Source organism: Ips typographus, linkage group LG16, assembly GCF_016097725.1.
Source record: "Ips typographus isolate SLU linkage group LG16, UJ_Ityp_2.0, whole genome shotgun sequence".
NCBI lineage: Eukaryota > Metazoa > Arthropoda > Insecta > Coleoptera > Curculionidae > Ips > Ips typographus.
The window spans coordinates 6034117-6059307 of record NC_138437.1 but is presented as its reverse complement, the minus strand read 5'-3'; the positions used below and the strand labels follow the sequence as shown (position 1 = coordinate 6059307).

General features: G+C 32.1%; 3 protein-coding genes across 7 annotated transcripts in view; 1 reads left to right on the top strand and 2 right to left on the bottom strand.

Moving 5' to 3' along the window:
* Positions 1-904: 904 nt before the first annotated feature.
* On the bottom strand, positions 905-13754 carry LOC145739205 (mid1-interacting protein 1). 4 transcript variants are annotated; one of them, XM_081994630.1, is made up of 3 exons: positions 13451-13754; positions 2532-2851; positions 905-1564 (listed from the first exon to the last, which is right to left on the bottom strand). In XM_081994630.1, the coding sequence occupies exons 1-3, from the start codon at positions 13543-13545 to the stop codon at positions 1278-1280; spliced, it is 702 nt and encodes a 233-aa protein (XP_081850756.1). In that variant the 5' UTR covers positions 13546-13754; the 3' UTR covers positions 905-1277. The 4 variants fall into 4 exon arrangements, with proteins under 4 accessions (XP_081850756.1, XP_081850759.1, XP_081850758.1 ...); XM_081994633.1 differs by lacking the exon at positions 13451-13754 and adding an exon at positions 11172-11294; XM_081994632.1 differs by lacking the exon at positions 13451-13754 and adding an exon at positions 6724-6846.
* A 725-nt stretch (positions 13755-14479) lies between these two features.
* On the top strand, positions 14480-20559 carry Lap1 (leucine rich repeat containing protein 7 lap1). Its single transcript, XM_081994624.1, has 6 exons — positions 14480-14917; positions 16643-16778; positions 16828-17117; positions 17180-18417; positions 18557-18716; positions 18772-20559. Exons 1-6 carry the CDS (start codon positions 14771-14773, stop codon positions 18955-18957), a joined length of 2157 nt encoding a protein of 718 aa, XP_081850750.1. The 5' UTR covers positions 14480-14770; the 3' UTR covers positions 18958-20559.
* A 530-nt stretch (positions 20560-21089) lies between these two features.
* LOC145739204 (uncharacterized) overlaps positions 21090-25191 on the bottom strand; it is a 65143-nt gene continuing 61041 nt past the window's right edge. For both annotated transcript variants that reach the window (XM_081994628.1, XM_081994629.1), the window contains exon 8: positions 21090-23265. In XM_081994628.1, the coding sequence (XP_081850754.1) occupies positions 23035-23265 (231 nt within the window). In that variant the 3' untranslated portion in view covers positions 21090-23034. The remainder of the gene's footprint in view (positions 23266-25191) is intronic.

Here is a 25191-nt window from a genome sequence, read left to right as displayed (position 1 = left end):
AATTTTGCACGTTGTAGTAAAGCCGGCCGCTAATGGATGGTCGTACACTACTTATAGGAAAGTTTCCTGTAAATAGTATGTGTATACCCATCTATTGGCGGCTGGTGTTACTACAACACACAAAATTACAGTGCTCTGTTTAATTGACAAGTAATGCGGGCAACCATGTTTTTTGCGCATTCACCATGTGTCAAGATTTCTATATTGGCAATAAAACTATTCTTGGTTATTCAACAATGTTGAAACTCGATTTCACAGTAGCGAATGAACCCCAATTATTTACGAATTAGAATTTTGGTTGTTTTTTTTTTTTATGGATTTCGCCACTTTGGGCACTCATCCAGGCCAAGTCAATTAATTTTTTAATTTTTTCCCTACACACACAACAACCATGTCCGAGGTGGGACTCGAACCCACGACTACTCGATAGGCGGACTGGGCATTTAACCCACCACGTCACCGAGGTCGGCAATTTTGGTTGTTTTAATGTCAATATAGAAATCTTGACACATGGTGAATGGTCAAAAAATGGTTGTTTGCACTAATTGCAAATTAAACAGAACACTGTAATATTGCACGTTCTAGTAAGGCCGGCCGCCAATAGATGGCTGTACACTACTTATAGGAAAGTTTCCTGTAAATAGTATGTCTACGCCCATCTATTGGCGGCTGGTGTTACTACAACGTGCAAAATTACAGTGTTCTGTTTAATTGGCAAAACAAATGCGGCCAACCATTTTTGTGCATTCACCATGTGTCAAGATTTCTATATTGGCAATGTTAAACATCCATTAGTTAATTAACCACTAATCAATCAATTTTCCCTTTTTTTACTGTTGTTATTATTGGTAGTCAATCGTTCAGATTTTATTTCAGCTTTACAATAAATAAGACCCATACGAAACCAATTCCATAGAGCATTTTATTTTTATAAATAAAACGATACATCTCTATCTACAACTCTCTCTAAAATAAATAAAAATATAATATTAATAATGACAATAATTAGATAATGAGCAAAAATAGATAATCTAACCGATATCACTTTGCAAAATTTAACCAAAACATTCGTACATGCTCGCAAGTCCAGTCACACACACCCGCAAACACCTGTACATACGTGGAAAAAAGTGTTAACAAGCTTATTATAGAAACCAAATCAAAAGAAAGGAATCGCAAAAGCTTGGAAATAACAACAAAACCTTTCTCCCACTTATGTACGGAAAATAACAACCTAAAACTGCAATAAGGAGTCATTGCCCTAAAACCTCTAGACATTAAACTGGCCCGCCAATATCATGCTGATAACGCCAAGTAAGGTACTGAGCAGCTTCGGTCATCTCTTTGAGTGACCTGGTGAGGCCTGTGAGATGCCTTTGGAAATCGTGGGCTATCCTATCAGTACGGCATTCTTCTTGCACCACCTCCTCAATGCCTGAATCGTTTTCATTGCCACTTCCAGCCTCTGAGTCTGAATCACTCATTACTGAGGTGCTCGAGTTGGTTGATCCCACACTTACTGTAGATGGTCTGCGGATGTGACCTTTAACTGGCAATTGTGACACTGAAACGAAAAAGATAATTTATTTTAATTTGTTGATTGGCAGGAAGTTGAAATTTAAGGTAACCCAGGAAGAAAAATAATTACTTTACAATCAGTAAAGGGGTTTACCTACAATTAGAGTAAATTATCATTTTTGTGTGTGAAATCTTCGAAAGGTAGAAAAAATGACCGCAAAAAATGTGAAAGTGTTTTCAGTCGTATTAAATCCACCAGTCTGATGATGATTCTTAGATGAACTAGCCGTTGACATCATTTAATACAAGGTTTCAAGTATTACGCATTGTCTTCTACTGCTTCATTAATATGAGTGGAAAGCCTTGCAAATTAATCGGCTATGAACTAGACCATGACCACAAGAATCACACCAATACTTAAAAGTCTAACCAAGGAAAAACCTTAAGTTTTGGCTATGCCAAACCAGGCTGCTGATAAACTTATCTGAACACGGTAACTGTGATTGGGTGAGTTTGTGTCAAGTTATGTCTAAAAATTGTTGGTCATAAAAACATTGATAACCAAAGTACGATAATGGCTTGTCAAATGGCGAATTTAAATTGTGCGAATTATCGGGCAAGGTTTTGAACAATACATTGTTGTGTAATAAGATTAAATTTAAGGCAATAAAAACGATTGTAAAAGAATGGTGGTGACATAAAAGATTCCTTGAGAATGCTTCATGGTAGCTTGACGTAGACCATTAAAAATCAAACTATAAAGAACACAAAATAGATTGTATATTGTATGAAAGTTTGCATTGTTTTATTTTCAATTTTTATAGCTGTTTATGTTATATTTTGTTAGATTAGAAGTCATGCACAAAAAGTACACTAGATTTAGAGGCAATAGTTTATTATCCAGCTTCTGCAGGAAACCAACACTTTGTGACTATTATAATTGAAAATTGTGCTTGTGATACCATAGGAAAATCAAGTGTTTACCTTACTTTACTATCAAAACAAAGTCTTACCCAGTGTAGTTTCTGGGACTTCTGGATTCGGTTGGGCTTTTCCTCCCCAAAGAAGACCATCCTTAACATTCTTTAGCATGCTGTAGATCTGGAACAGGTCAGTGGACTTCAAAGTTTGATGCACAGTCTGTTTGTTCTTGTTCAGTTTGTCGCAAGTCGGATCTTGATCGTCGCCCACCTTCAAGTCCATTAGCCGGCAAGGAACCAAGATAGTGTCATCCATGACATTAACAGTCTTGACAAACTTTTCGATGACGTTCATGACGCTATGCGGTGAACTTTCTGTATCATCATTTCGTGCGATACGACGTAAACAATTCCTGAAAAAATAACATTTTCTTTATATTTGGATGGATTTAAATGATACGTTGAAAGTCTATTTTTATTCTAATAATCAATACCTGATGTACATTGTCTCTGTTTGATTGACCTACAACTTTGAACCACACAATCCAATTTTTAAGGAAAGAAAGAAAAAAGAAGTAGAAACGTTACGCTTATAAAATGTGTTATTTAATATAAAAAGGAGGTCAGCGATGGAGCGAGAAGTGCAAAACATGTGCCAAACCTGTTTGATCCACTTTTCCCTAAATACGAATTACAATTAATTAGCAAAAAAATTCATTAAACAATTAGACTATATCTAATTAACAGTACGTGCATTATAAAATCTGTACTAGTTACGTTATTAACCAATTATTGAAATTAGTATGTTTGGGTACTATGTAATTGAGTGTTGAACAAATATACTGTGATTTAGTTCATTAATTGTCAATTCCCAGAAAAACACATTTCATTTAATTATTCATACACATTGTCGTTAAACTTGTTCTCAAATATCACATTGCAAACTCAAAAGTAATAAATAGTTATAGTTATTGGGCCAAAGCCATGATGATTATTGGCAAAGTTCCCACAAAACTTTTTAATAAAACGTCCAACATATCAACATGGCGTGTGGTTAATATTTAAGGAACAGCTGATCAAACGACCGCATTCTATCCCTGAAACCTTGTACTTTTTCCTTTTGACCTTTATTGTTTTATTAAAAGTACACACATTAATGTCCATACTACATTCACATTATGTCAAACAATTTGCATTACTGTAATGCATATTTACATTACCTTTCACGCTTCATAATTTCTGCAATTTATTTACAAAAAGTAGAAATTCACAAATTATCCTTCCAAATTTATCATACTTTGTATATTACCCTTAATATTTAGCTGATTAACCTACATCCAGTTTAATTTTTAGACTTTTCACAACTTTTCAGCTACTTATGTTAACTAATAATTATTAATTCTGTGGATTTAGTAGCTATTTAGTAAAGTTTGCGTCATTTGGAATTCATCGAAATCTAAATTACTTACATACATGCTAATTGGTAGAATAATCACACACATGTTATGACTAAACTTCTACTTATCAAATATTAAATTAAAGTGACTTTACCAAAGTATTACCACTTCAATAGGATTTTATAAATAAAATATGAAATTGATTATTTTCTTATTCACAATTTTGTCATTTTGCAAAAACTAGCTTTAACCATAAACCAATAAACATCACATCATTAGCAAAATGCGCGTCTTATTAATGATGTACAGGCGTTGTCAAAACGTGCCATTTTTTTAAATCATCTATCTACTACAATGTGTGCAAAAAAATTACAACCTTAAATAACACTGGCCGACACAATTGTTGTAACACCATTAAGACCATTATGCCGTTCTAGTAATAGAAAAAATGACCATAAAGCCCTAGAACATCCAGTTTTTTCAATAGGCTCATTAGACCTTTATACATTAGCCTGTAATAGCCATGTTTGAGTTAGTTTAAGCCCCACATGAGCTAGCAGAGCAAACCCCCAATTGCCCTGTCATATTTTAAGCCAAATTTAAGTAAAGGGTGGTTCACACATCAGGAAAATGGAAACTAGGTAACAAGGGGGATGGAATCCACTAAATCCAGCCATGATAGGGGACGTTTGCTGGTTTTTAAAGAGAGAAAGAGGTCACCCCACATAAAACGAAAAAATTAGAACTATTTAGTGTGTTTCAACAAATATCTTTTTTTAATCTTTGCTTTGTTATCAGATTTCAATTTAATATAAATTACATACAGTCGTTATACAGATTTAAATCACTGGTAAAATATATTTTGCATCTGGTTCACACAATTTTTGCTTCTGGTTCGTTTAATGTAACAAGAAAACCTTACGTGCTACAAGTTTTTTCTTGGTACTTTCCAATTCTTATGGGTTCATTTTAAGATACTCTATTCAGCTTTTTTTGTCGAGTAGTGTAATATTTTATGTGACATTCTCTAGCTAATAATGATAATAAGGCATCTAGTCTATCTATTTTAAATAAAACCTGTCACTATTTAAATGCTTTTTATTAAATGTGCACTATGAACTACTTGTTAATGAAATTAATTAAAATAAAACATGACAATTATATTTTCCAATATTGGTGCTATAATAAGGTGTACACAAAATGTCTAGTAATTCAGTTTACATAGTTAAAAATGTTTCGTAGAGGCCTCTATCATTTAAAAAATTTTTTAGATGTTTTGGAGGCTTCTGACAATTTTAAAGACAAATGGCAATGAAACAAAATTTCATTGTTTTAAAGTACTCAGTTTAAAACTTTTTTTTTCCATTTATTTTTCTCAAGCATTTTCTACACTTTGAACAAAAAAAAGTTAAAAAAGAAAGTAAAGTAGACAATTAAAAAAATTTTAAAGAAACAAAGGAAATAAAACATTAAAATCCATGAACATGTAGGGTAGACCATATTTACAAAATTCGATAATATTTTGCCGTTTTAAGAAACAAAAATAAAAACAACATTGTATTTAAAGACTTTCATATTGTTTTAGTGTTGGCGAACCTTGTGCCTCCAATTTGGCTCACCCTGTATAAGATTATTTATAACTTTCTGCATTTTTTAAGATTGAGTTTCAAGAAGATAAAGGTGCTTCCTTAAGAAAGTAAACTCGACTCTATACGAAAAACAAATATAAACACAAAATACAACTAAAACGTAGAAAAAATGGTTTGACGAGTAGAACAAACAAACAAAATTAAAAAATAGGGCTGAATGTTTTCTCCAGAAAATTATACTTTACTTCTTAATCTATGAAAAGTCTATTATTATCACATAGACAGGTAAAAAAATTCAAACTAAAATCAATCTTGATAAAAATGACATTCCTTAAGTAATATCGTAAAAGTGACTATCAATTAAATAAATTATTTCGGAAGTGACAGAACGTTTTACGATGAACAAGTAAAAAGTATACAATTCTTACGATTCTCGAAAATAATAAAAAACCACGATTTCCTGTCAAAAAAGTTATAATAATTAAATAACGTATAGTATTATGAATGTTTGCGGTAGTTAAAAAGATACACGTGCAGCACAATCGGGTAAAACTATAATTGAAGCCAACTTTCTACAAAAGTATAACCGGAGCGAAACTACACTAATATTAACTTCCACAGATTACTTAATTGTTAGTGGTTAGGTATTGCAAAAGAGAATAATTAGGTTAACATTTTTTATAAATAACGCACCTGTCAGTTAAATCTTCAAAGTGATTATCACCTTGACTCAACAAAACCAACATTTTCATATGGACACACGATATGATCACTAATACCGACAACTATTTGGGACTGGACTAAACCGGGTTCCACTTTAAATTATGTTAAATAGTACCGACTTAACGGTGGGGAACAAGTGACGTTAAACGAAGATTATTTAAATAGTATACAAATACGGTTGTAATCTTTCTAATCAAAATAATGCTTCATTAAGAAGCAGCGTGATTTTGTAAACATTTGAAATATTTCAAATCAGTCATTGTGGAGTGGTTGAACTATGAAACCTACTTGAAAGTGGTTCATTCGTTATTTAAATGGGAAACAGTTCAATCTCTGATCCAAAGTACGACAAACCATGAGGGTGATAACAAAAGCTCATCAAAAAAGCCAATTTTAAAATAATCATTGAACTCTGGAACTCTATTATAGTCTGGTCACAGAATACTATGAAGGGGTCACTCTTAATAAATATAACCAAAAACCTAGCCTGAAATGGCTTTTAATATCAATGTCATTTACCGACTAGGCTAGATTTAGGGTTTTACCAAATTTGAAAAAACCTTAAAAAGTACTAACTTGTTGTTTTGAGTAGTCGCAATCACCACATCACACCTAATATGCATTTCAAAAACCCAACCTCGTCACTAAAATCGGGGACCAACTGCACGATTTACAGCTGCGGTTCCAGTTTTAATATAAAAAAATCCAGAAGTGGGGGTAGACTAATGAATATGGAAATATTACGTAAAAAGGAAAAAAATTGACATGACTATTCATAGTATTCATTGTTACAACTCAATTTGCATGTGTAATGTTTGTGGTCCAATTCAATAACCCCTAGAAATTAAAACTCTATTTTTGTTACAATAACACAAACTACTTCAATTTTCTATATATCTATTTTATGGCATATCATGGAAGGAACCGATCCAAAACAAATTGACTAGATTGCTGAATACTTTCCATAAATAAAGAAATTCTATTAGGTATAAGGTTTTTCACTAGTTTCAAATATTTTTCAGAAGCACTTTCAACTGACAAAAGTTTCCTCACCATAGTTGTTGCCCTTTTAAGATTCATTTAAATTTCTTATATCTACTTGCAAAATTTAAAGTAAATACTTGATATGTACTCACGGCACTGGGACTCCGTGTGCTATAAGTAGAGTAGAATTCTATTTATCAACTATATTCTAGGTGTCGGACATTCTATGCACAAAGAGCTAGAAAGCCAAAATATGGCGAGAATTAGAGACCTTTAAGAGGTGCCAATTTCACGCGATGTTGTGGTTTTTTACCGGTTTGAGCACAAAAGGCCCAATACCAAGAATATGGTAGACAAATAGAATTCTATTCTCTAGTCCCAGTACTGGTTTCATATTTGCTTGAAACTACATATTTTTAGTTCTTATAGCAAACCCCGGAAGACAGGTTTTTCCTAATTTGCTGTCGTGGTTTTTCCTTAAAAACAGTTTTAAGCAAAAATTGTCCATAATGACATATTCTTTATTAGTTAATAAATTGCCAAACTAAGCATTTTTCTAAAATAAATTTCACGTTTATGATACCTGCAGATTGTTGTAAAATTACAGCAAAAGCAAAGATATCATTATGATTTTGGCTAGAAATAAGTAGCTGGTTTTCTCGTAGAAACTGAAAATAGTTTCAGGACTAAAATGCCTTATTCTTTGCCACTAAGCAAATTAAGAAGTCCTGCATTTTTTCAAAGAGGATTTTCTACATTTTTGCCACTTCTGCAACCTTCTCTAGAGTGTTTAAATATTTAATATCACTCAAGTTCCAAAATCTTTATTTAATCTTTTTTTTCTAAAACTTACTTCAGTGAAAAAGTAAAATAAAAGGTTTAAATTTTAGAGAGTATTATTGTATTTTTTTAAAGAGTAGTAGTAAAAACTTGAACCTTCAAATTTTAAGGTCACATGACTAAAAATTTTGATTTGCACACTTTCACACAAGGTCACGTGACCACGTTTATACCCTGAAAGTTTTAAATTCAAAGGTAAATCATGGACTGATAGAAGGTACAAATCTGAATTCTTGCCACGTGACAAAAAACTGTTGAATTCTATCAATAGTGCAAGCAAAAATTCGAAACCAAATTAATTAACTTTCAAAAGTTTGGAAAAACAAAATAACATGGAGAATTATTTACTTTTTATTCAAGTAAAGTGTCTAAACTTGTCAAATCATCAAAGACAAACATTTTTGTAATTTGTAATTGTCTTTTATTTAATGTGTCTAGGTTTGTCTATTTATTTACAAATCCAGCTTTATCAATAAGAATCTTGTAATTCTAGGACAATAAAGCACTTTACTCTCTTTTCAAAAAACTCTATGAGAACCAACCAGAACCACTTTTGTTTCTAATCTAATAAGATTGTATTATCTAAATTAATAGGCAATGAACACAGGCAAAAATATAAGTTTTTGTTACCTGAACATATACCAGAAAAACAGTTTTGCAAGGAAGTAATCACTCAACACTTGAATGTTACATTACTTCTTCAATAATTATAAAAAATGTGTCAAATTTATATGTAACTTCAATGTAAATCTTGACTCTTACTTCATTATTCCTCTTAATCATTTATCTGTTCTAGAACCAAGTCTAGAACGAACATTACATAACAAAATGACCGGTTCTTGTAAGTTTTCCATAGAAACCCGCAATTGGTTAATAGTCGAGACGCAAATTGAATGTCCGTTTCCAATTTGAGTTTGACTTGATTGGAACACTTGATCTAATGTGCGTGTATTAAATAAATTGCAGTATTTGATTGTGGGAGTTGAACTTGAAGGTTAATGAAATTTAAATGCATTCTATCGACTGAAAAGAAGGCACCAGAACAACTTGAATTGCCCGTGACATTGCTCGATATGAATGTACAAAAGCTTCAATGATTGAACCATTATTTTTTAAAGACAGTTACTAGGTTACTTCCCACGGTGGCCTTACAATAACAGAGACCTTGTGTAACTAAGCTTCATTGGCTTATTAGCTACTATTGCAAAAACTATTAGGTTCGATTTTTTCGGACGAGTTGGTCCAAGTCATTTTTCCAAACACTTGTCACCAATCAACTAGTATATTACCAAAAATAAACAAAACGCTAATCGTATTAAAAACCACATATGCATTCAATAATTTCCATACTCATTAGCAGACAATGAAACTGATTGCGTCAAAAAAATTCCTACATAATTTTATTGGAAATATTATCAATTAAAAACTTCTATAAGACGTGCGTATGACTTTTACAGAAGTTGAAAAACTTGCTTTTGTATTACAAAATGAGGCCAACGCATGCAAATTTCCTCATATTCGATGAAAGTAAAAGGCGACCGAACCATTTGCTTGAAACAGCAAACAAGCAAAACGAATTTGATTTGAGGCCATTAACCAGTACCAGTAGTAAATTCCGAACACCGCACTGGAAAGGTACTAGTAAATTATGGTGATGGAACCTTTCTAGAATTCTCCAGTGATTCTTTATAAACCAGTCGAAGATACTGACGACGCAAGTGTAGGAACCTTGAAGGTCGGAATTCCAATACAAATAATCTTAACGGCCTTTGTATGGTTAACAAAGGTTTGCCCGGATATAGGTACTGAAAAAAATCAAAACAAACTGTGTTTAGATGACTTAATAACAGCCAAACTTGCGTCAATTCCAAAAAAACATTTCAATATTTAAACCAGATATGTAAAACAGATTGTAATGATGGTTCTAGAACTGCAACAACTATAAAAACAAATTAACACCTCAACAGGTAAAGTTATTAGGTACTATTTAACCTCTAAGGCTGTAATTTACAGTGTGTAATTAGTTAATTACAACCACAAAAGTAATCTGAATTTATACAGAAGTGCATGCTAATCGTTGTCATCCTTGAACATGAACAAGTCAAAGGAAAAGCAAAATTTTATAGTAAAAACTAATTGATTCCTTTTGATCCAATGAGATGACAAAACCACACTTTCCTACATAAGAATAATAAAGACCTTCAGCTTTACATTCGTTGCAAAAGCACCACGAGAACGGTACCTGCTGAAAGAGAAAATGCGACAAAGTGAAATGTTGGTTCCGTTTCTAGTCAATTACAATACTAGTTTTACACTGTGGCACTTAAAAAATTTCTCATTAATATTAATGGTTATATTTTGTAAATAATTATGATTCAAAAGTATAAGTAAAAGTTTCTTGCACTTGTATCACAACAAATCGGTGTTTAACAATTTTAACCTTGAACCAGAAAAGTGATTGTAATTTATCGGATAAACACTCTGGTAATATTTATTTGAAAATAGGAGTCTCACCAAGGAAATCATTATGTTTTTCATATCATACTGTTTTGGGATCATGTGTAATTTTTGCAAATAAAATAATGAAAAGCAAATTTTAAGCTTTTAAGTCAAAATTCAAATTTCGACACCTTAACTCATTTTTAAATCAATAAATGCCTTGTAAACAAAAAGCTAACACAGGTAAAAATATTCCTATTAAAGAAGGAACCATGACTTGGCATTTTTAAACATAATTGCTTATTAACCAGAGTATAAAACTATGACGGTGGTAATATAAAATTATGAACAGAACCTCATTATTAAAAGGATGATCCAACAAAAAACTAATGAAGTGTTTACAGTTGGGGACTGTTCCAATTTCAGGTTATTGTTAAATTTATGTAACTTACTGAAATATTCAGGTGTTTGCAATTTTTTAGTTAGTTACAAATAAAACATTTTTTTCTCTGAAATTTCTACAATGAAGAAGTACGTATTTAAAGTAAAGGTTAAATGTTGCGCAGTATGGTAACCCCTAAATTCTTAAAGCAATGTCAAATTGCCTAACTGTGCTTTTTCTGGCCACCATGTATGATGTGAATAATAATAATCAGCCTACGCCGGTGGATGCGCCGCAGGTTATAACGATTTCCTTTTGATGATGGCCTCCAAACTTTAAAGAAATTTGCGCACTAAACAAAAAAAAATTATTCACTTACCAAGAAGTTTTTCCGAGAGTTTTTCAAACGAAAAACTAACTTTAATACAATTTTGATATGAGAAATTCTGTTACTGAGTAATGTTATCAAGGAAGATTAGCAGTTAGTAATTCTTAAACCAATAAAGATAATAACAGTAGTGTAGATCCCCATGAGACATCACAATTTAATCCAATGCCGTCACAATTTATAACTGATAATATAATGGAAAATTATATTAATTCCTAAACTGAAATTCTAATGTTTCCTAGGAATAGGTAATGATTTTTTTATTTCCTTAAGGCAAGAAATTCAGAAATTTACAGAAGCCTGTCATTCCTTATTTACAGCTACATAATATTCACAATCACAACATATTGAACTCATAGGAACTAAATAAATAAGACAGGATGTTACATTCAACTAAAAATGATATGGAAACAATTAAGCAATATATGACTTCCAATCTAAAATGTTTTCATGATTCTAATGATCTCACACTTACATAAACAACACTATCATGCAACTGCCTAAGGTGAATCAAAAAATAACCATTAATACTAAAAATTATTATTCCCATTTATGGTTAAAAAACATATACTACAAAATGACACAAAAATAATTTTCATGACCTCATTTTAACACCTAAGCAACTGAATATCAATTAATTTTGGTGACCCTAAAATTGAAAATTGCTAATTATCAATCAGCATCAATACTGGATTCTTAATTACCTAAAGCAAACCACAACAGAAAACCATAAACAATTTTTAAAAAATCTGCAAAAACATAAAAATCAAATGATTCAGTAACTACTAAATTGTTCTAGCCACATTCCTCTGGTTTACATTAATAAATATTTATGAAAGCAACGGCATATCAATATTTAGCGATGTAGCTTTATATCAAAGGCACCTCCTAATTTTAATTTTAATTAGGAAGTCCCACCTTCTACACAGTCAACAATATAAAAGTCAAGTATTTTGTTTGGTATTAAAAGTAATATATAGAGAACCTTTGTAGTGGTAGATAGTTGATAAATAAATTGTAATTTTACTTCAATTGAAATGACAAAAGATAGTGTGTAGGATAATCTAAACTAAACTCAAGTAACAATGTGTAAACTAATTTTGAGTAGTAGGAATAAATAATATTTCTTTAAAGCAGCTAGTAATATCTTCCATGTGTATGGAACTCAAGGTGCTACATGTTAAAATTAGAATATAAACAAAACATCCACAATGTGGGTAATTGACAGCTTCAATTGTGACCCTGCATGTAAACAAATTTGATTGGACAACTTGCACATAATAAAGAATGTGCTAAATACTGTGAAGTGTTAAATCATTAAATCTTAGCTTATGGTCTCACTTTCATGCTAGTTTAAGTAGAATATCTTAAAATGATCTTTTAAAGGAGTTTAAGTGGATTTTCAAAATATAACACTACATTAATTCCTAGAAGAACTCCAAACTGTCTAGAATATCTAAATAAAACTGAGAATTGGTATTTTTACAACATTTGTACTCAAAAATTCCCAAATATAAAAATTGAGAATTTCAAATTTGAGGTTAGAATCTTACATGTCACTTTTCTTCTTATTTGGGACAATTCCATTTATTTAGTAGTTTAGTATTTACTTCTTAACAATATTTAATGATATTTGTATTGTAAATTTTAGTTAAACATTTTCACAACCTACCTATATAATGACTAACTGAGTGCTATTTCAAAATCCAAGTACAAATTTTGGATACCTCTCAAAATTAACTTGACAGTTTATCACATGACCACCTATCCATAACTTTGATTATTAATTATACTAGAAAAACATGGGGCTAAACAGCAATAAACTTTCAAATACTAACGGGGCTGAACTTACCGAAATCAAGACTAGTTATTTAAGTGCTAACTGAACATTAGAAAGTATTTAAAGTTTAAAGTCCAAAACTATCAATCAAATTACTTTTCCTGGATGGGCCAGAATAAGAAGTGTCACAGGTACAAGGCCATCTTTGTTTATTTTGTAAAATTAAAAAGAGACAGCAAAGCTACATTCCAAAAAAAAATCTTGCAATCTTCTGCTGGAAAGTTTGTAAGGTTATGTTGCGGAATGCGAACTTGACTCACTGAAATGGGGCACAACACAAATATAGCATCAAAACATTTGTTCAAGGTAGAGTCAAGCTTTGTTTATATACATGACACACTTACAAATTGCATAACGAAAATCGGCTAGTGTAAATTAGTGGTGAGTTAATTAGCTTTCACCTCGTAGGACAGCTTGTGTATTACTTTACCTGCTGTTTTCCAAGCTTTGGGAGATCTTGTCTTGGTATGTGGTGTTCATGATGTTCACAGCAACCGCGGAATGTTCACAAGAAATAAAAACCATAGAGCTTTAGTAGGAGCGGCTCTAAACAGGAGACACTATTTAGGAATTTACACAAAATCAATTTCTTCTAATGAAATGAATGTAAAAGTTTCCCTAATATGCACTGAAACGATAGTACGAGCTTTGTTGTTAACACACCGCAAAACGCTGAAACCGAATTAGCACAGCAAATTAAAAACTTACTACTACCGCAAGTCGCCGACTATTTGTCCACGATACATCGTCTGACGTACGCTGACGAATCAAAGCCCACCTAACCACGCTAGGGTGGGGTTCAAATAAAACCTACAAATTCTTTTTGGATTGCTTCAAGCTAAATATCAGCTGACTAATCCACTAGTTTCCAGAAACAGATGTATTTCAATCCAGTAGTGACAGTTTTATTATTTAGTCAAAGCTTTTTTCAGTATTAGCAATTTTTTTACTGCAAAACCGGCAAACATCCGCAGGGTCGATTATTTCAAGTGTGGAATCACCTCATTTTTGCTCTATCCTATTGGCTCTAGCTCAGAGGCGCATCTTGGATTGGCTGACTCAAATTTAGTCAGTTATTGGCGGACCCAGACATAACATGCATGTTATCAGTATATAAGTTCAAGAAAATTGCCAATATACACCTACAACCTAGTATACACGAGACAAGTTGAACTTTGTCCCTGTTACTATCTAATAATAGCAATTAAAAAATCCAAAAATAAATTAGTTGTGCGTGTCGTTAACGATACTATTGGCACGTAAAATAATTGAACGTGTCTTTAGTCACTCTCGGTGAGATCTGTCGTCTGTCACGTCTGCCGTCTTTCGATTTGCGGCATTGCCGTTGTTTGTTTTATTTTCCAACCTTAATATTTAACAACTCAAATTAAGTCCTAAATTTCAGTTTTAGTTTTTCTAAATTAACCTTATGTGATATTATATGTATATCTGAACTTAAATTTGGTTTCAAAACCTTTAGCAGAGCAGAACAGAATAACAAAAGCGGTTTCGTTAAATTTACGTTCACAATATGGCAACATCGTTATTAGGGCCAGTAGTGTCAAAAATGGACTCCAATGAAAACAATTGAATTTCAGAAAAAAAACAACTTTTCGATATTGTACCCTCCATCAAAAATCAAATAGGATTTTTAGCTTAGAAAATGTAGTTAAAAAGAAGTAGTGCTACGTTATTAATGATGTATTATTAAGCATGGTCTGTTTTTGGTCCACAACACCACTGAAATAATATGGGTTGGTTAAGTTGCTGTGAATGCAAGTCCAAGGAAGAAAAAATAACGGAATTGGATTTTTCACGCTGTGGAATCTCCGAAGTGCCGAATGAAGTATACCTTAATTCACCTACGTTGGAAGTTCTACACCTTGAAGGAAACAAGGTCTGTATATTAGTGTTTGTTATTGTTTTGTTAGAGGAAGTTGCAACCCTTGTAGAAACATCAACTTGTCTATCCAAATATTGTGTTAATATTCTGAAACAAAAATTCTTTAATATTCATTTGTGTGAAGTAATTTTTAAACGAGAATATTCTTTATAGCCTTAATGATAATAACTAATTTAATGCCATATTAAAAGCACAAAAGCAAAAGCCACCAACCAGTGATAGTTTTTCAGTACAGTAAATATTGATGAATCATGTATATTGAAACTTTTTTATTCCAAAGAGAATAACACAACTAAAAAGTTATATTAGGTTTTCCTTGGTTTTTCACTTACTATGGAAAATCTCAGAGATAGTCAATGAAACCATTAGGTAACATAATTTTTCTAGGGTGCTATTATATGAAGATAGGTAAAGCACCAGAACAGGTTTGTATATTGTTCTAAGACCAATACTTTCAGGCACAAGCAATTTGTTGTTAAGTGCCATTTTGTTTTATTACAAAGGTCAATAAAGCAAGCTCTAATGGCATGGGTATTAAATGAGTGTGCTAAAATGCTCCACTAATAAAAATGGATGTTTATGTTTACTACTGATAATAAAATTTAGACTGGGTTTTATGGCAAAAAATTTAATTTCAACTGGTTATAATTACTATAAATCTTTGCAGTGGCTGTTTTGTTTTGATTAGGTATTTAAATTTGATTATAATAATGTTTATTCAAATTGCAACCATTTTTATTATTCTCTAATCATGGCATTATTAGGCAGATTATTGAATTGTAAAGAATTAGAAAATTATATGAATAAATAAATAAAACTGCTGTTATACTGAATTTATTATTTACAGTACAGTTTACTTCAGTACAACATATTCAATTAGTGAATAATCCAGAATATGCCAGCACTTCAATCAAAACAAAAATAGCTTAAGTACATCATTATCACTCTCTATACCATATATGGTGTTTGTGTTATTCATTTTAAAACACTTGATAACATTCAATAATGACAATATTCATAAAGTAAAGACATCTTAATTTTAAATATATGAAAACTTTATTAAAAATAGAAAATTTATGTATAAAACTTTGTTAAATATAGAAATGTAATAAATAAACTAGGGAAGGTAAGCAAAGTAAAAAAATCTATTCTTCTTGCAATGGTGATTTTTAGTATTGTGTTGGGGTAATAATTTTGTTTAAAATCTACACAACAAAAGTTTTAACAAAAAAAATAAATTGAACTCAATCAATAAACACATTTATTCTCATATTTTTGGCCTTATATGTCAAAACCTTTATTGTTGTCAAAATAGTCTATGTCAATATCAAAAGTCTCAGGAACATAATTTAACAGTTAATTTCATTTTTGCTTAGAGACCTGTATAGAGTTTTTTTATCTGCTTTACTACTTAATTATTTATGAAAATTCTTAATTTTTTAGTAATGTATAATGTATTATATAATTTAGTTTATGCACATGGAACTTGTGTGTTATTTACCCACATTTATTAAATTATCCTTAACTGATCAGATAATATTACTATTCTATTGAGAAGCAAGGGGTAAAAAATAAACTATTTAAATAGGAAATAATGGAATAGTTAATTTGTTATAACTAGAAAGATACACTTAATGTTCTCCCTGGTTTATTAACCATATTTGCCCCATTCTACTTCTAGAGCATCACAATATAAGTGATATTATAATTTTATTTTAGCTCAAAGATTTGTCTCCCCAGTTGTTTCAGTGCATTGACCTTCGGTATTTGAATATCAGTGATAATGAAATCCGAGCCATACCACCACTTATTTCCAAGTTAACCAATCTACAGATTTTGATACTTAGCAAAAATGGTTTGTATTTTAACTTTGGAATTGCTTTTAAATTAAAAGGTGAAATCAGTTTTAGATGGAGTTCATCCAAATCTAGATAAATTAACTAAACTGACTCTATTAGATCTCAGCATGAATGATTTGGGAAAGGTGCCTGAAGCCATAATGAGTCTGATAAATTTACAACAACTGTGCTTAAACGACACGGGAATTGACTTTGTTCCTGCAAATATAGGCAGATTGTCTAATTTGAGAATTTTGGAGTTGAGAGATAACAACTTGTGTGAATTGCCTAAATCTATTAGGCGGTTGACTAATTTACAGAGGCTGGATGTTAGTGATAATAATTTGACCAATTTGGTATGAATAATTAACTTTAGGAATGTCTTATTCTAATGAATTAATTGAAAACTAATTTGTAGGCGGAAATATGTGAAGCGCACGGAAATTTGACTGAATTATGGATAAACGGCAACAATATATCTGAACTGTCTGTGTCAATAACGCACCTGAAAAAAATGAATGATTTTGATGCTTCCTACAACAATTTAGAATCTGTGCCAAAAGAAATAGGACATTGGACAAAAATATCTAATTTAATATTAAGCTTTAATAACCTGACTAGTTTACCAAAGGCAATAGGAAATCTTAGAAATCTTCAGGTGTTAAAATTGGAAACGAATTATTTAGAAGAATTACCTAGCACTATTTGTAAATTGGTGAATTTAGAGGAATTGAACCTGCAAAATAACTCATTAACCAAGGTGCCTAGTGGTATTGGACATCTCAGAAAATTAGCCACTTTGATATTATCTGATAACAAACTCCAGTATTTACCGCCTGAAATAGGTAGCTGTTGTGAACTTTCAATTCTGAATATTCACAACAACTTACTAGAAAAGCTGCCAGAGGAGGTAGGCCACCTACAACATCTTACTACTTTAGGTCTTATAGGAAATCGACTATCCTATTTACCAATTACAATTTCAAAACTTACCAACTTAAAGGCATTGTGGTTGACTCCAAACCAAACTCAACCATTAATTCATTTACAAAATGAACAACTCCAAGATGGACAGGTAGTCTTAACTTCAGTTGTGTTTCCACAAGTACCACTAAGAGAAATAGCTGCCTCAATGCCACATTTAAGCAACCAAACAAGCCATATTAGCTTTAACACTGAAAGAACTGACGTCGAACCCTCTGAAAACAGCAACCTATCCCTAAGCAGGACACCAACACCGCATCATAAGGAACTAAGAAGACTGAGAGAAGTGTGGAGAAACTCGCATGTCCCCGTCAATCAAGTGCTAAACGTTTCGGAGATTAAAGAAGCCAAAGTAACGCTTATTTCCGGAGATATCCACGCTTCTCAAACCAGTTTAAACGGCCATGAGAACGAGCCTGCTTTAGAAAACTTTATCGATAAAGTTGATCAAAGCAGGACACCTCCTAAACAACCACCACCTTACCATATCGCAGCTGCATACTCAAAGAATGCGCACTTATTTGCTCATGCACATGGTCCTCCAAGTCCGCATGATCAACCGAAACAGTTCAGTCAACAGCAACCTGCTAATATTCATATGCCTACGCCTAAGTTAGCTAACAGACATCAACTGGTTGATGCTAATACTTATACAGGGATGGTAGCTGATAGGTAAGTTGATGTATGGGTTATCTATTTCTTAAAAATATACGGAGTTGGTTTAATAGAGGGATTAGAGAGAGTATTAAAATGTTCATTGTTCTTAATTTGAAAAATTAAAATCATCTTTTACCGAAACAATTTTAATTAGAAAAGTGCCAACAAAGTCAATATCAACTAACACAGAAGATGATATGAACGGACCTAACTCCCAATGGCCTTTTGGACAGCATGCAGTTCACAAAGTTACCGAGGTAGAAATGCCTGCATTCCACGAACCTGGAGATTTTCAAATTGTGGCCAATAACGATGTAAGTTAACTTTTACGCGTTCTTGCTTTAGATGGCACTTGCGTGATCGTTTTAGGGCATTTTTGTTGAAGAAGTAAACCCACAAGGTGCCCTATTTCAACGATTATATCCTGGCGATAAAATACTGGCATTTGATGAAACGGATTATACAGGTATAGATTGTTTGGCAGCATATCAGGATGCTACTAGAAAAATTGGTAACGTGCGCGTCGTTACTGTTTCTAGAAGACACGATACTTAATATTTTTGTATATTATTTGTATTTATGTGAACCGTTGATTTTTCCCGTTTTCGGGAATAGTTAGTTTTTTTTGCAGTTGCAATCAAAATTGCTAGCCAAGTACAAAATGTTTATGATAATTGGTTTCTGATAAGTGTTTTATGGTATTTTTTAAACTTGTGTATTATTATTTATAAAAAGCAATTGGTTAATGAAATGCAATTTATGACTGTAGTTTTTGTTTAAGTTATTTTTAGATAATGTTGTGGTTTGTTTAGTTACACAAGATATAAATGTTACAGTTTAGTAACATTTTCAGGTGGCTATATTATGATTTTTAGAATACGTCAATTTGTGCATATCAGAGTTTAAATTGAAGACTGTATAATTTGAATAGTCGGCAAAAATTGACGTAACCATTTAGCCACCATGAACAATGAAATTTTCTAAATCGTAAGTGTCGTTCTATATTTGCCTTTTCACAAATTTGCGTGTTCCCGGCCAAACACCTCTCGATGTGCCATTTTATTGTTAAGGCGATTAAGGAACTGTGATCAATTTAAAGATTAACAGTTATTGCAAATTCTAAATACTATTTTTATTCAATAAATGTTGTAGTCTATTAAATGTTACCGTTTTTCCAATCTGAACGTTGCCAAGATCATCTTGTACAACTAAACAAGCTTAAAAGTCGAGGAACTCTCGCATAATATTTTAGTAACAGGCTGTGAAATTTATGTTTACATGTAGTAGGTCAGATTCATCTTATAAAGTGTCTCATATAACGTGAATTCGACCTGTAGTATTATTTATTTAATTCTAGTAATTATTGTTTTTCAAGAAAGAAAATATATTTATATTCTGCTTTAGATTTACATTAATATTGATATGGGGATTGGGGAAAACCTTTTTTCAATGAGTTGTTGTAAACTTCGGCTTTAAAACTCAGTTCTTTTCTTCCTCTAATAGTTTTCCACAATCCCCTAATTTAAAAATACTGCCTATACAAAGTTGGAATAAATTCTGTTCAACTCTAACTTTGCGTAGTTTGTAAGCAAAAAAAATGCGCAACGAATAACACCTGATCTAAAACGTTGACAATAAGTATCTTTACATTTACAACCTTCTCAGCTATTATGTGTATTATTATAAAAACTTACCTATTGTAGAACTTACGGTCTAGAAATTATATAGTTGTGATTCGTTGCGCAAAACAGAATTGTTGCGGTATTAATTCTGTCTTTTGTAATTTTCTAATTGGACCATTTAATAAACCATCGCACATATATTCGACTAGGTACCATTTAAGCTTTGAAAAATTTTTGTGTGTTTTTACAACCTACTCATCTCGTCTTTGTGTGTTGTTATTCGCTTCTGTGAACTAACACATATAGTACATTTATTATTCTTCGTTGTCTTGTACACTATAAGAAACAAAAAATTGCATTTACTACCATTATCTTTAGATTTTTTTCCTAACTTTAATGTTTATTTTCAACTCAAAATAACCGTTAAAACTTGATGTTGCTAAAGCGTTTATTGTTTATGTTACTCACTGCATTCGACTGACTTTAATATTTATACTTTTTTAATGAAATAAATATTTCTTACTATATAAACTCACACTTGTTTGTTTTATTTCTTGTTGTACTTATTGGGCGCATTTTTGCATATTGTTGGCCTTCTATATGTTTTAAAAATTGACGAATGCATTAGTTTCATTAGCTTTGTGAACTTACATTCAGTAATTTAATTTATAATGATAAACCTACTGTGGGGTTGTGGGGATTTCCTACTGTACGGCAGTCCTCTCAATGAAAAGAATGACTGAAAAACTTTTTAGAGCTTCTGTTAAATCTTAACTGAAGTAAACTGCGAATAGTGACGGGTTTGAGGGAAAGTTATTACTGTCTCTGAATGTACAGAATTGAAGATTAAATGGACGTACAACTGGGCAACAAACAATATGCTTTACAGATGCAATTGTTCACACAAAATATTCGTATTCAGAAAGGTAACATGTTATGGATGAGCACTTGAGAGCTCTATGAGATTATAATAACAATGATAATCTCATCGAGATGTACGATTTCTTATTGTTTCAGAAACACTATAGGTGAACATATTTGTCACTAAAATTAAAAGTAAAAATGTAGATTTAGGAGAAGTTTTATTAAGAAAAATATAAACATCAACACTTGTCTCTTACATAAAAACAATGCTTACGTTATTTACAATAGTATATGTTTACATACTTCAATTAAATACATATAATAATAATAAGTACGCTGCGTTTTCTTAGATGCCTATATGTACCTAATATAATACGGATAATTTGGCTTGTTCTATAAATAAAGAAAAACAGATGTTTACACTAATCAAATATTAGCGAAAGCAGACTGAGATTAAGCGTACATCAGACTTTAAAAAAGGACGAATAAAAGTGTTTTGTATACTTTGAATCTTAACCGGCTTAATGATAACCTTAGTTAGACTACAATAGTCTCAATTGAATCGACATTCAGACATTTAAGTATATATGGAACAATGATATTTTTCAATTAAATACGTATTTCCATTTAGATTTGTAAGAATTACATATATTATAAATACATTTGAAATTATTGATATATGTGAGTGCGTTACAGAAGTATTGTACGTAGTTTGCCCAGTTTTTCTGCATAAAATCATAAAAAAATATCAAAATTGTTGATAAAACGTTATACTACTATACCTTTAAATTATTTGCAAAAATAAACGTTTACAAACGCAAGTTTGATTTAAAGAATCTCGCAGCAGGTTTTAAGTTCTTTTTGCGGATGATTCAACGTTTTTTATAAGGGATAGTAGATAATGGTAAAAGGGATAGTAGTACAGACAACCAATAAGTGTTCTTAGAGTAGTTTACAGAGTTCTTCAAAAGTAACGAATAATCTGTACATTTATACTACTTAGATCCAACAGAACCAAAAGATTTTTAAGTCGAAAATATATAGTTGAAGTTTTATTCTCAGTTTCTGAACAACCCTGTAGAGTGGATAGACTAGACTATACAGTGCGTTTTTTTTAACGCGCAACATAGGATTTTACGTGTTACATTTTTAAGCCCATGTTAGACCATGTTATTTTGGAACTACAAGTATAAAACTTGACGGGTGTGTCTTTAGTACCCTGAAGCTTAAGTAAGTCTACCAATTTGGTCTAAAAAGTGATTTAAAACTGGAAAAAAATCATTTTTTTCGAAAAGATTTTATCCTTTCATACTCCCTGTATGCATTGTTGTTCCTTGTTGTTTTTGATACTGGCAGGGCAGGTAGCAGGTAAAGTGACTTATTTTGACTGCATCACGACCCGACATCTTTTGAACGTCAAAAGGGCCTTTTATGATTGTTTGGAATATACTGTTTGGCTTCAAACGGAGGTCAATTTGAACAATTCACTTATAAAAATACTTCTTTTGTTCGTAACTTTCTTGATATAAAGTTAATGATCACCCTGTTTTACTTTCTACGCCAAATTTTACGTGCTACCTGCCGTGCCAGTATCAAAAACAACAATGCATACAGGGAGTATGAAACGATAAAACCTTTTCGAAAAAAGATGATTTTTTGCAAGTTTTTTAACACTTTTTAGGCCGAATTGGTAAATTTACTTAAGCTTCAGGGTACGAAATAGTCACCCGTCAAGTTTTATACTTGTAGTTCCAAAATAACATGGTCTAACATGGGCTTAAAAATTTAACACGTGAAATCCTATGTTGCGCGTTAAAAAAAACGCACTGTATAACACTGACTCACTGTGTCATCTTTATAATACAAAACTTTTGATCAGACTGTCTAGTAACTTAATTAATATATATTATTTATACATTTACACTACTTTGATTTTTTGAGATTCCTGGAATTCGCCTACAACTTAATTAGGCAGTAGAGATATAAGATGGCCAAAACAAAGTCAGGACAAAAACAGTCACACTGCATACTATAAAACCTAAAAGCAATAAGTGCGTTGTTCCTGACAGCCAAAGGTACTATTTCTTTTTTCTTCCCTCTGGATCTGGACGGCTCGGGGAATGTTGTCGTTCCCCGAGCATTCGGGTCATCCATAATAGTATTGACTGGTGCAAGCATCCTTCATTAAGGGTGGTGCTACTTCGTTTTCCACCACTATACGCGGTGGTCCTCGAAAAGTGTGACTGTGGGAGTGCATTTGTGGGTACTCGGGATAGTCAGGGTATCTTACAACTTCAGCGATTGTACCCATTGGTATTGAGTGGATTGTCACTGATGGGATTGGTAATGTTGTTTGCAGGTCTATATCAGCGTCGACCTAGAATTAAAATAGGTTGAATTATATAGTTATCTGAAAGGTCAAAAATTTAATTTCTAGTTATTACAGTGCTTATTACATTTGAATAACACTCCAAGTAAGACAATCGAGCAATTGACATTTTGAGATGAGAGGTGCATTTATATGGCTTGTATAATTGTAATAAAAAAATCTTCTCTGTCACTTTGATAATTCATGATTGAGACGATTCCTAAAGTCTGTCGACACACACCCAAAAAAGCTCTGTTTCTAATTTAACATCCTAAGGGCATTTTAATACCCTTAGCAAGTGGTTTTTATGTGACGTAAAGGCTGCAATAAACTAGCAGGGTCAAAACCTGCCTCAGCGTTTACTGGGTGTTGACGATATGGGCGGTGTTAACGAACTATTAAAGGATCGGCACACACAACTATAAAAATATTTTGATGTATTATGAAGACTATAAAAAAAGTTGACCATATTTTTAAGAAGGAAGAATTTTCAATCTGGCTACCGAAGTTACATGGGCCTGCATAGCCTTTGTATTAACTTCGGTGACAGATCAAAGGTCCCAATATTGTTCGGTAGGAGTGTACAGAACGCACAAAGACAGAGGAGTTACATGCCAAATAACAGGTCGTGTTGGTTGAAATGAAAGGGTTTTATGCTTTCTTGAGTCTATTGTTTTGGGTTTCTATGATTTTACCCCCACCCTAAACATAAATTCTTTAGCAAACTCTCAATCGTAACAAATTCATCAAATAACTCTGACTGGAATTATTAATGGAATAATCTCAAAATATGTTCCAGCTATCGATTCCAGGTTTTATTAAATTTATTTGATTCTCATTTCACCATTAATCATTGCCTTGCTGGCGGTCGCAATATTTAATCAAATCATATGAAGTTGTATTCAAGCTAGTGTTGGGGTTGTTAATTTGTACTTTATACGTCAAGATTGGAGCGGAACATTTATTTCTCGTTCCCGGAATGTTTTCCTCGGCTGCGAAGTGGGAATTTATTTACGCTTTAAGGTGTAATCGTCTGAAAATGCCGTCAAAATCGTATTTCATGAGAAAGTTCCAATTTTTCCCGCATAGAATGCTCGGCCTTAACGTTATACTTGAAGCATCTGAACGAAAAAAATTAATCAAAATAATTTACAATTGAAACCAGCAACACACCACGTCGTTTGAAGATATACTGGAAGTAATTTTAATCTTTGTTTTCACATATGTGTGGATTTTTAAAATTAAAAATAAGCAGGTTTAGCCGACGGATGTTTCACTAGTCCACATTTGTAAAACCAATTGCATTTGATTGGGTTTTTGGAGGATGGCTTTCAAGCGCTCTGACAGTGATTGCCTCAGTTTTTCAGCAATTACCATACCCTTTGTAATATATTGTGCAATATAAAAAAGCGCTATTGTAGTATTCTAAAACTGTCGTTTTAAATGATGCAAAAAGCTAAAGTTATGAAATACCATTTAGTCAATGAATATAAAATACATTCTTAACCCGTAACTACAGACGCGTGGTTAGTTTGACCCATAGGCAGTTATAATACCCTTGTTTTTTACCCATTTTACTAGTTATACAGAGTCAGGCAGTATATCTGTAAGTCTTTCAGTGTTAAGTGTGTTTTGAGAGTGATGTGTGTGTATCCCAAGTTTTAGTCAAAGTTTAGAGTCAAAATGACGCCAGGTCTGTATTCACGCACGTTATTATTCTATGAAGTTCTTTTAATAATTTTATTTATAATTTTATAACATAGGATGAATTTTTATGATGAGTTTATCCTTTACCAATCTTTCAAAGACAATCCTAAACTTAAACGTTTTGATTTTGTGAAAAAACTGGCAATGGTTTTAGTACTTCCAGAAAGGAAACGGAGGTTTCAAAACCACCATCTGATCATCTAACCCGATAATGTGCATTGGAAAAGT

Coding starts and splice junctions, on each gene's coding strand:
- LOC145739205 (XM_081994630.1), bottom strand. CDS start 13,545: ATGGTTTTTATTTCTTGTGAACATTCCGCGGTTGCTGTGAACATCATG. Junction 2,852..13,450: donor CAAAGCTTGGAAAACAGCAG/GTAAAGTAATAC, acceptor TTATTTTTTCAG/GAATTGTTTACGTCGTATCG. Junction 1,565..2,531: donor AGTCCCAGAAACTACACTGG/GTAAGACTTTGT, acceptor TTTTCGTTTCAG/TGTCACAATTGCCAGTTAAA.
- Lap1 (XM_081994624.1), top strand. CDS start 14,771: ATGGGTTGGTTAAGTTGCTGTGAATGCAAGTCCAAGGAAGAAAAAATA. Junction 16,779..16,827: donor TTTGATACTTAGCAAAAATG/GTTTGTATTTTA, acceptor AGGTGAAATCAG/TTTTAGATGGAGTTCATCCA. Junction 18,418..18,556: donor ACAGGGATGGTAGCTGATAG/GTAAGTTGATGT, acceptor AATTTTAATTAG/AAAAGTGCCAACAAAGTCAA.